Genomic DNA, 12390 nt, shown 5'->3' on the forward strand with positions numbered 1-12390 from the left:
AGTGAAGACTTCATGCATCATTCTTCCAATTGGCCAGGAATTTTAAAACGATAACCTTTGGTAAGCTACACTAAAGTAATCAGCAGTGGGATTTCATGGACTGGAGAGAGAACAATCAGGGGACAGGGCTTTCCCAGAGCCACATGGATGACTGGCTATGCTCTTTCTATTACCAGTAATGGCAAATAGGTTTGGTATCAGAAAGGTAAGTAGGTAGAGCTGTCCAAGGTGCAGTATTGAGAAGGACTTTGAAGCTTCTTCTGTGCTCAGGGTGGGTGATGGCAGTGGTGATATAATTAATTAGCAATGCCTGTCATGGGTGAGTGGAAAGGAAGGTGGAAATAGATGTGCCAGGCTATTCTTTAGGCTGAGAGGCTAGGAGGGTTTGGAGGTACAGAGTGGACAATCAGAAAGAAATAAAGACAACAAATAGCTCTTTACTAGAGCATCCTTCATTTTGATCCCCCAAGAATGGAAGTTGCCTTTCTCTCCTAGGAGGGCCTACATTTACACAGGTTTACATTTAATCCATGGTCTGGTCTGGTGAGGAAAGCATTCATGCAAGTACTGGGATCACACGGCAGACTTAGGTTGCTCTTACTTCCAATCCTGATGGCCCCATGGGTCCTGCAGCTCCTAGAGATCCGGGTGCTCCTTGTGGGCCCTAGAGATGCAAGATTTACCACGGTCAAAAATGTAAGATAGTTTCTCAAGAAAAATGAAAACATATGCCCACAAGGATTGCACAAGAATGTTTATAGCAACTTTATTCACAGCAGTAAAAAGCTGGAAATGTCCCAGTTGTCCACTGATTCAAGGACTGATAAACTGCAATTCATCCAAAAGGTGGAATACTCAAAATAAACAGTAGCAAAGTATGAATATATGAAACAACGTGGATGAATCTCCAAAGCATTGTGCTAAGTGAAAGAAGCCAGACCCCAAAAGCTACATAATTGTATTTTCCCTTTATATGGAGTTTTAGAATAGGAAAAACTGATCAATGATGAAAAAAAATCACAAGAGTGCTTGCCAGTATGGTGGGGTGGGGACAGGGCTTGACTGGGATGGGGCAGGAGGGAACTTTCTGAGGTGATGGGAATATTCCTTACCTTAGAAGGGTTCAGATTACCTAAAAGTATGCGTTTGTCAAAACTCAGCAAATACACATGTAAGATTTGTGTATTTCATTGCATGTAGATTTTACATAAAAAGAAAAACGGTAAACACTCTGAAGTCTAGCTAATGATAGATATGCTGTAGTATTTAAGGGTATGAGTTCTGCTGTCTGCAATTGACTTTGAAATGCATCAAAAATAAGATTGCATCAAAAAAAAGATGGATTGATGGATGGATAGCAGTGGGATAAAACAAGGACAGTAAAATAGTAGTGTGAGTGTTCACTGCAAAATTCATTCAACTTTGTATTTGACAATGTTCATATTAAAATGATATAAAAAAACTTAAAGTAAGCCAAACAATTCATGTTAATGTCAGTTAAAGTAGCCTTCAAGACAAATACTATTATCAGTAATAAAGAGAGGGCATTTCATAACAATAAAATAGGTTAATTCATCAAGAAGACATAGTAATCTTAGATGTATGCATCTAATAGCAGAGCTTCAAAATATATGAAGAAATATCTGACAGAACTTCAGGAAGAAACAAACAAATCTGCAACTATAGTTGGAGATTTTAACATTCCTCCTTCAGTAATTAATAGAACTACACAAAAATATCAGTGAGGACATACGAGAGCCAAACAACATTACCAACTACCTTGACCTAATGAATATTTTTTAAGTTACACTTACAGTAACCTAAAAACTGGTCAAACTCAACCAGTTGAATACATACTCCCTTCAAATGCATATGGAACACTCACCAAGAGCATTCTATGCACTGGGCCATGAGACAAATCTCGAAAAAAATGTAAAAGGATTGAAATCATACAGAGTACACATTCTAATTGCAGTGAAATCAATAATAGAAAGATATCTGGAATGTTGTCAAGTATCTGGAGATTAAACAACATGTATCTCCGGGAACCAAACAAAACATTAGAAGAGAAACTAGAAAATAATTTGAAGTGAGTAACAGTATTAAAAGCAAGACAATGAAGTTTGAAGAGAAAGATGGTAGGAGGAAATGTATGGCCCAATCAAAATCAGGGAGCAGTAATAAGGTGACATGTGCCTAGGTAAGGGATGGAGTGGCTAAGTGAAGTTGAGACTTAGGAGGAAGAGGAAGTAGGGTTTCAAAGGTTCCCCAGCAATGTATGAGAGTCAAACATTGCTTTGACAGTAACTAATAACCTGTCATCTCCTTACTGATCACACATCTCCAATGCAGTCACCAATGTCCCTCCCCGAATCTAAGTGGTTTATTTATCATGCCTCTGTATGTAGGACAGTGTACCTTTGTGGGCAGGGAAATGAATCTCTAGACAAGCTATGCAGCAAACTCAGTGGATGTTATTCTACAAATGTAGTTACTACATCATCTCAACTGATGTTGTTTAGCTCTAGGGGACCTGCATGCCCTTCTCTGCATACATGTGGGCTTGCAGAAATCCTGTTTATTGCCTATCTTTTCTCACACTACTCTCTCTGTTCAGAAAGCTTCCTCCCATTGTCAGCCAGCCTAAACATCACTCCCACTTCTCAGAGGCTACCTTCTCTATCTTAGATATAAAGTCTCTCATGAGCTATCCTTAGGTGGACAGCATCTTTTCCTTGAAACTGTTGTGGAATTCTTATGTCACTGCCCTACTAGTTCTTCACATCCTTGGGGGCAAGGGGGCAGAGACCATGTCTGCATCATCTCGGGGATCGCTTCTAGCACTTTGCTGATGGTAGCTCAACAACTGTTCTAGAATGAAAGAAGAAAGGCAGGAACCCCAATACAGGAAGGAAGGGGTTTTTCTTAAGCTATTTTAAAAGAAAGTGATGACAATGTGGAAACTCAAGGAAAAAAGAAAGCTCTTACTAATACAACCTATAGCCTTGCATGGACTCACTAAGAGTCCCTAAAAGGAAGTTCTATATAGAATATCTTGTAAAAAAGAGTGTTTGACTTATTTTGTTTGACCCACAGCACTCTGAATACACAGAAAACACCTAGGAAAGCCTTGCTGCAGGAAAGGCAACATTCTTTCCTAACACCTCCCAGAGAGTATGTAGGTCCCTGGACTAAGGGTCTGAAAGCCTGCCCTCTGTGTAATTTGAGGTGGACAGTCCATCCTCTCAGTACTTCCTCATCTGGAAGAATGCAGTAGAGGGACCTTTCTCCTTCAGCTCTCTGGATTTTCCTTGAGGAGGTCTACAAAGACATTTGGACACCACAGAGAGGAATGAAAACAGACCATCAGTAACTGTTGACCAAATATTGATAGCTCAACACAGAAATAACAACTTACAGCAATTCCAGCCAGTCCAGGCAGGCCAGGTTTCCCCTGAGAAACAGACAAAGTCAGGACACTGAAGAGAGTAATAAATGAAACCTGTAGTATTTCATAGATAACTGACCTAAGATTCACAAGCATAAAAACGCACCACTGAAGCTTGGCTCTCCTCTGTCAAGGTCTTGTGTTTTAAATACTGCATGAATTGGACATATTCAACCACTTACTTTTTTTTCCTAAGAAAAATCTGGACTCGAGAAGACAAATATTATAGACTTGGTTGAACAGGATTTCATATTTTACTTGGATTAATTAATTTTCACCTTTGCTAGGAATTCATCAATTAGAAATGGCTTCTGCGGGCTGGTGATTTTCCTGCTCTTTTTGGAGGAAAGCAAAGCTACCTTCCCGTGTGCCTTCATCCCCAGAGAATCTGTGCCCATATGTATACAATGCAAATCAGCCATTTCAAGGGAGAATCAACAGAGCGTACAGTCTCTGATTACGTTTTAATTACTTTGCAGCATCTTAAGTCACTATATGAATCTGTAATATAACCATCTTGTGGAAATTGCTGTGTTCCACTGGGTCCAGGGTCTCTGATTTTTGGTAAAACCATTTAATCAACGTTTGCTATGACAATAGCCATATTTTGACACCTGCTAATCTTACCCTATTTGGCTTACTGTCAAAAATCAGCTCTTTGCTCATGGAAAGAGCACTGCCTGGGTTTTGGCTCTTCTGTAAACTGGCTATGTGACTATGAGCAAGTCACATAGCCTTAGTATACCTCAGTTTTTCTACCTGTAAATTGAACAACATGAATCCAACAATCAGGAAGTCCTTCCAAGTCTAAGATTCTATTTTTGCTATGGCATCTACAGTCAAGAGTCCAAACCCTATACCTTCTCCAGCTCTCAGCCACCCACCCCTGCCACTGACTTCCAAAGTGATTTCCAATGTTCCTGGCTCTGTGCATGGATGGAAGACTGGCAAGTGCCATCCTCAGCTGAGTGAGCTTGGGTACATCTTTCCCTCAGATGCTGGGTACATAGATTCCTGTCTACTACTAGGGAAATGACCGGCAAACTTCCCACTCTGCAAGGGAATAGGGCCAATCATCTGGCACTAGAGTTTGCTGAGGGTCCACAGGATACCAGGCAGTATAGACCAAGAGTAGTCACAAGAACACAGAAGGTTCTTATCACTTCTAGGAAGAGATGAAAGTTTCCAACCAACTGCAGAGTTGAAGGGCAATTTTTGCAGACAGCCAGGGGCCCTGCTTGGGTGATGGGCTGGTGTGCAGATACAGAAAAGGGCAGGGCCAGGATCTGGGCTGGTGGCCATGCTGAGATGGACAGAGACATACATGGCTTCAAACCAAGGTATGCAGACATCAAGGATTCTGGAGTAGACAAAAGGTATCTGCCTCCAGGAAATGTTTCCATTTGTCAAAGAAAATGATACCCATGCAAACTGTTTGCTGACCTGGCTCCCATATTAGATCTAGATCCTACAAAGCGAATCTCTTGGGCAGTATGGTTGAAAACATTTCTGTCAATGTTTCTATCACAAAAAGAAGCTCTGGATCCTCTTTAAACCCAGCTTGGTCTGCTCCTTAAAGAGAGACATGGATGCTAGTTCTGGAAATGTTTTTATTGGAGGTGGGGCCCAGTCCAGGGGAACTCAGCTTATAGCCCACTCAGCTGTCTGCCTTAGAGGCTCTTACCTTCACTCCTTTCAAACCACCTTGGGCAAGGACAGGTTCACCTTTAGAGCCTTTCTGACCAGGAAGCCCCTGAGAAAAATGATAACAACTTGTGAAGAAATGCATACACATGGAGGTTTGTTAATAGCATGATCTGATCAGATAGAGGACAGAACAGCAAAAGCCTGAAACCGTGTGGTTTATTCTATGACAGAATTGGCTGTGCTAAGGGGCAAAGTACATCCCCCAAACTAGGTGTTGTGTCTCAAAGCTGTATGCCTACCCCCCACCCTCAAGTCAGAGTCTGTAAAGGGATTAGAAAGTAGGAGGCTCTGAATCTATTCAGAGCACCAATCTGAACATCCACATAGAATACATGTGTCATTCAGAAGCCTATAGAGCTCACCTGCCCCATCCCTCACAGGTATAAATCACTGACAAAGCCTTTGTCTAGAAGGGTGGTCAGCGAACCAGACAGTAAATAATTTAGCCTTTGTGGGCCATATCTGGGCTTTGTCACATAATTCTTCTTCTCTCATATTCAAAGTCTTCTAAAAATGTAAAAACAAGCTGCAGGCCCAGGGGCACAGTGGCCAGTTTGCTGCCCCCTAGTCTAAGAGTCCTTCATGCCAATCTGGGGCTTGTGTTTTCTTTGTCTCACTTTCTCACATATACCCACATTTACAGCTTGGTCACTGAAGGCAATCACACTGCTCTTTAACAAAAATGCCAATTAAATAATACTGTGATGAACATAGGGGTACATACATATTTTTGGATTAGTGTTTTTTTTCTTCAGATAAATACCCAGATATGGAAACAACCTAAATGTCCATTAATGGATGAATTGATAAAGAAGATGTGATACACACACACGTGTGCACACACACGCACGCGCGCACACACACACACACAGTGGAATACTACTTGGTCACAAAAAAGAATGAAATTTTGCCATTTGCAACAACATGGATAGACCTTGAGAATATAATGTTAAATGAAATAAGTCAGACAAAACAAATACCATGTGATTTCACTGACATGCGGGATCTAAAAAAGAAAACAAGCACACAAGCAAAACAAAACAAAACTCACAGATACAGGGGACAGATTGGTGGTGGCCAGAGGGGAGGGGCTAAGGAGGCAGGTGAAATGGGCAAAGGAGACCAAGAAGTACAAACTTTCAGTTAAAATCATAAGCCATGGGGTTGCAGTGTACACCATGGGGACTACAGTCAATAATATTGTACTGCAAATGTGAAAACTGCGAAGAAAGTACATTTTAAAAGTTCTCATCACAAGAAACAAATGTTGTAAATTTGTATGGTGACAGATGGTAAATAGACTTATGTGATCATTTTGCAATGTATACAAATATCAAATCATTTTGTTGTACACCTGAAATGAATATAATGTTATATGTCAATTATACTTTAATAATAATAATAAAGAACAGGCATAGCACTGGAATAAGATATACTAAAAAAAACACCCCACCAATTAATTCATGTATCTATCTAATAGATAGTGTGATTTCTAGCTAAATATATCATATCAGTGCCCTTATTAGCTTAGATTATTTCAAGTGAGGTTGAGAATGGGCTTCAAATGTGTTATTTTTCTCTTTCTAGGCGCTTGTGAAAGCAGCCTTGCAGGGGCATAGTATCTATTAGAGATCCTTTAAATACCAATATTTAAGCCCTAACTAGATGAATACAATTAAATAGAAGTGGTGACACCAGGCTCCAATAAGCGCCTTATCAGCCTCAGAACTAAAGACTATGATGTGGAGAGTGGGGAGAAGGGGGCAAACTATGTTAGTGTAGCATAGGATTTCTCAACTATTTCTCACTGTTGACACTTTGTGGCAGGTGATTCCTTGATGCTGGGAGCTGGTTGTCCTGTGCCCGGAGCAATTGTGATGACCAAAAATGGCCATCATAACTGTCAAATGTTCTGGACTGGGTGGGGGGGACAGAGGCAAAAGCACCCGTGGTTGAGAATCACTGGTGTAGACCAAGCTTGCCAAGGCCTTTGGGTCATTAGTGCTCCATGATCCCATGTAAGCCTTCCAATTACTGCATTTCCCAATATAGTCTGATGTGGGAATATGTCAAAAGTTCAAGCATGTACTCTGTTCTGAAGTTTACTACATTCTTTAACAATCTTGCCAACTCTAAAAGCATCATTTAAAAAACCCATTTAAGTAGTGTAGCATGTGTACACTCCCTGCAATCGATATTTTTCTTTATACATTTAATGTTGTGGCATTGCCAGCATAGACTCTGGCATTGGATAAGAGGCCGTAGTGGTTGCCCCACAGATGCTTAATGAGATCTCCAGAAAAGTAGAAAAAGGGCACACTCAGAGGCAAGGAAGTCATCTGAAATAATATACAAAGATCTGGTAGCATACGGGTAGTCCGAGAAGTCCAGGATAGCCATCAGGGCCTGGAAATCCAACAGCTCCCTGAGTTCCATTACAGCCATCCAGGCCAGGTGGGCCTCTGGGTCCCGGTTGTCCAGGGTGGCCCTGTGAAAGTGAAAAGAAGGGATCAAGTCAACCACAGGACTCCCAGCTACTTTGACATCCTCCACAGTGAGATGTCACTCCACAGTGAGCCAGGTGTGCTGCCAAACTCTGGCTCCTTGTCCACCTCCTTAGCCCCATCACCTATGCTGTCATAGCTTTCCATTATACTCAGGTATATGTGGCTGATGGCAGCTCAGTGTTAAGCCTCCCAAAAGGATCCATGCTTTAATAGGATCAATGCTGAAACCAAAGGGGTCAAGCATGAAGAAATGGGATACACAGGGTGTGGCAACTTTACCTTCCCTGGGTACAAAGACATGCTAAGATGGGGCTTAGCTGTCTGGCAGTTGAACTACTACCAACAGGGAATCATGCCAGGTCTAAAGATTCCTCAGAACAGACTGGAACCTGGGATGCCTGGCATGGCTTTCTATATTGGGAGTTCCACATGGGAAATGATACTGGATTTTGGTTAACAGAGTAGAAGCAGTTTCCACAGCACTGCCTCTCCTGAAAGCTGCTTGGTCAAAAAAAAGCAAGTCCAGGAAGAACTACACTTTAAATCTTATTTTGTCACTATCACATGTCAGGTTATAGCGTTAGTTAGGCAACAGTATCTTCTCCTCTTCTTCAGACTTACTACTGAGACAGCTGTTTTGCTGGACAATTAGTAATCATTCTATACAGTTGGCCTGAATTCAGTAATTTTCCAGAGTTGGGCTTCCTTGGTGCATAGAGTCTACATTTTTGTAGGGAATGTATCTTTTTAACCTATCAAAAGTGGGTTCTGTGTTAGGTATGGAGCAAAGAGATGATCTGAAAGACTAGAAATCTATATGGGTCAATGAAAGATAGATTCCCACCCTCCCCGACCACACTTTTTAAAGCCAAATATACATATTTAATGATTTGAGGGAAACATGCCATGTGTTCAAAAATCAACTTTTCAAATCATTAGAGAAACAACCTTCTGTCAAATTCTTGCTCCATAGCATTTGGTTTCATTTTCACTGTTATTATAGTTGTAGGAGATAGTGTGTTAGTACCAAAGTATGAGTCTAGACTGCTGGACACAAAGAATGCTAAGTCAAGAGGGAGTGGTCAATAAACTTATCTTTGCAATAAACTTGCTGCAATCTGTGCCTCTTCAGACTTGGGTGATGATTATTAGCTGCACTAGGGAAACAGACAGCTTACTAGAATCATCAACATCTTATTATCAAATAAGATGGCTATTCTTTTTTGCCCTGAAGATCTACACTCTACCTTCTCCAGATCTGTTCTTTGGGAGGATGACCTTATGGACTGTACTGCCTAAGCTCCCTTCCCCTCTGTCTCCCAGCTGTATTTGGGCACTGGGAGTCACAGGCAGAAGATCAGAGAGCAGAAGGAGAAAGATCACAGGTTATTTATTTTCCATATGACCTTCCTCCCTGGCTCTATTTCTGGCAATAGCCACATTTCTCTATAGTCTTAGCTCTTGTTGGGCAACTGCTACTCCATGACTTCAGGAGTTAGTTGCTTCACCATCCATTGGTGAAGCACACATCCTTAATCCCGCCCACATCCTTTAACTGTACCCTTCACTCAACTCCTTCTGGTGTATTGTCTATTTCAGCTGGGTAATAGGATGAGTTAAGGCAAGACAACAGGCTCCTGGGACCTTGGTTCTGTTCGACAACAAAACCTTTTTCCTGGATTCTTATCCTTTGGTATCCACATTTTTAACTTGGGCCCCAGTCCTTCTGTAGTTTTCTTGCCTGAGCTCCTGATCTCTCCCTCCTACCTGTAGGATTCCAGGGGTACCTGTTCACTCTTTCCTACGTTAGCTGACTTCTCTGGAATTAACCTCTGACCTCTGACTTAGACCCGTCAGCCTTTCCTTTCCAGCTGACACCATGGGATGGTGGCTAAAGCATGTTTTGAGTCAGTCAGACTTGTGCTCCAGCCCAGTTTTGCCACTCCCCAGCCTGAGCCTCAGTTTTCTCATCTGTGAAATGGAGATGAATACCATGACCTCATAAGGGTCATTGTCAACATTAAAATGAAATGAAAACTTTATGGTTAGAGTTAAATTAAGTGAGACCAGGTTTATTACAGAAGAGCCTAATAAATGGTAAGTCTTCTTCTCCCAGGCAAGTCAGCAAGGATTAGCAACTGGCTGAGTTCTGTTTCCTCACGACTCTTAGTACCACAGCATTTCTGGCACACTGCCTTTTCCAGTTATAGCTAATGATTTTACATATGTGTATGCCAGCTCTCCAAGAGTGTGTAGCTCTTTGAGGGAGGAACCCATGATTCTATATAATCACAAGGGACTGAACACACAAAATAGGATGACTTGCTGTATTCCAGAAAAGCAATGTACCTCAGAACCCAGGTTTCAAAAGAAAAGTTGCCATTTAGTGAGTGGTACATGTTCACTTTGAAGATGTAAATCTGGTGTGCTCATTTACAAGTCTCCAGGCAGAGAAATGTTTGAGATTGATTCCATGAGAAAAGCTAAACATAAATTGCAAAAGACAACTCGAAAACTTCTGGTCCCAACTTACTTGAACTGGAGACATTTGATAAACATATATTTCTTGTAGGTGCCAACAGCCCCAGTTCATAGCTGTGATATCATTAAATCCCACAGCCCTCCCACCCCTAGTCTGTGTTGTTCTAATATTGAATATCTTAATGAATGCTTGTTTGTTCACTCTCTCAGCTGGTTGCTGGGCCCTTAGTGCACAGACTTGAATGATCATGAAATGACTACTTGGTCATTCATGTTGAAACTATCTACGTGACAGCAAAAATGTAGTTTTGGGACCAAAACCCGTGACACATATGTTAGTGATCAGCCAGTATTCAGAGGGGAACCAGGTTTGTGCTGTGATCCTGTTTAGTAAGATGTCCTGGGGAAGCTGTTGGTTTCAGCCACTGAAAGAGGAGCAAACTAAATGGTCTGACTGAACCCAGACTGTTTGTGTTTTCCTCTGCCTGAGGGAGTCCTGCCAGTCTGAGAACTGTTGTTTTTGTAGGCACTAGAGGTTGGAGTCAGTTCCCCAACTATTTTTAGAGTTTCCACTATATGACGAATTCAGCCCTGGGGTTTCTGAGGCCTCTGAGCAGAGCCGAAAACATACTCTATGCTTTCAAGCAGCTAGATCAGACTATTGCACAACACAATCAATCAATATCATGGGGCCATACATAATAAGGTGCTAGAGTGTGGGGGACAGATACCAAGGACTCCTAGGAGGTTAGAGATGGAAGGGAGAGGTAAGCAGTAAACAGAAGGTGCCCAATAGATACATCTTAAACAGCTGGAATAGAGGGAAGGAACAAGGGAGAATAACTTCATTGAGTTAGTGAGGCTTGGAGCCTGAAACTAAAGCAATCCTAAGTCAAAAGAAAATTTATAATCTTTGGTCAAGGGAAGAGTCAAGTAAAGGGCCAAGGGAGTGGGGACTGCTACTGGGAGCCATACGTGTGCATGGAGGTCTCTGGACACCTGTGACTCATTCCCCCAAGCAATGAAACCCCAAAGGGAAGTGATCAATTTCTGCAAGCCCTAGGACTGTCTTGGCCACAGGTTGGAGGCAGAAGTGTCCAGCTGGACTCTGGGGCAGGTTCTAGCTCAGAACTGGAATCAGCTTCTGCATCACAGGGATCACTTGCTTCCAGCCTCCATTAAACAGAGACTACAGCTCCCAATCCTCCCCTCATCTCCAGTGAAGCCAGCTCCCCAGGATGAATGGACAAGGTGGTCTGCAGTTTGCTAGTGCACCTCACTCTCTTGTTTCTAGAATGGAGACTCTGGATAGAGTGGTCAAAGGAATATAGCCATTAGAAAATGCCAGGGGACATCATAAAAAGATGGCCAACCCCATCCACTTAACCTCCCCACCGGGCCACTTCTGAGTATTCGATGGACCCTGCAGTTAAATAAAAAGCAGAAATCTGACACCTATTTGTTGATACATGTAATAAACATGAGGTAAGTGAACCTCATATCCTCCAAACCCACAAATGTATACTAGATCTGAGGAGAAAAATGAATCAGATGACTGTGTCATATGCTCTTTCTGTATCCCCATAGTAGTGCTAACATATATTAGTGCTCATGAAATACCTATAGATTGGTACAAAGAGATTCAAGCTCCCTTGCCTGATACTAGATCATTATGCAGTATGATATAAGAAGCTGTTAAGTCTAGGGTTTACCAAGCTGTGCTCTGATACGGTTTAGAAGAACCCCTCAGAGGTTGTTGGAAGGATAAAAGCAGGCTCCAGGAACTCCTTCAAGTGAAAGAGCTCCACTTTTTCCAGTTCTATATGCTGAGCTTCTGCACAAGATTTGAAACCAATCTCTTACACAAGATTGAAAAACACTGCTGTAGACAAACACAGCCCAGGCTAACGATGAAATATATGGAGAAGTGCCAAACGACACAACCAAAAACTGACAGCATCAAGTTCCAAATACTATATTTTAAAGGCTGGCCAAATGTTATGGACTCTTCAGTGGTGGACTTAGTAGACATATAGGGCAAAAATGAAGAAACTAAGGGATTGGGCTGGATGGAATAGGAAATGGAGATGTCTGCAAGCTCCAAACTCTCCACTTAGCTCCAGCAAAGCCAGGTTCTCAGAATGAATGGAAGAGGCTGCCTCCAAGCCATCTCTGGAGTACTTGCTTTGTAAAAACCAAAGGGAAATTCACCCAGAAATAAGGCTGAAGAGAACAAATTACTGAAAT

At 41.9% G+C, this 12390-nt stretch overlaps 1 protein-coding gene across 3 annotated transcripts in view; it reads right to left on the reverse strand.

The window, feature by feature from the left end:
* Positions 1-12390, reverse strand: part of COL4A6 (collagen type IV alpha 6 chain) — a 257980-nt gene that overhangs the window by 48953 nt on the left and 196637 nt on the right. For all 3 annotated transcript variants that reach the window (XM_036991397.2, XM_073227970.1, XM_036991394.2), the window contains exons 6-9: positions 7527-7643; positions 5133-5201; positions 3419-3454; positions 602-664 (exon numbers count right to left, since the gene is read on the reverse strand). In XM_036991397.2, coding sequence (XP_036847292.1) covers positions 602-664; positions 3419-3454; positions 5133-5201; positions 7527-7643 — 285 coding nt within the window. The remainder of the gene's footprint in view (positions 1-601; positions 665-3418; positions 3455-5132; positions 5202-7526; positions 7644-12390) is intronic.

Source organism: Manis javanica, chromosome X (genome assembly GCF_040802235.1).
Source record: "Manis javanica isolate MJ-LG chromosome X, MJ_LKY, whole genome shotgun sequence".
In the NCBI taxonomy this organism is placed as follows: Eukaryota; Metazoa; Chordata; class Mammalia; order Pholidota; family Manidae; genus Manis; species Manis javanica.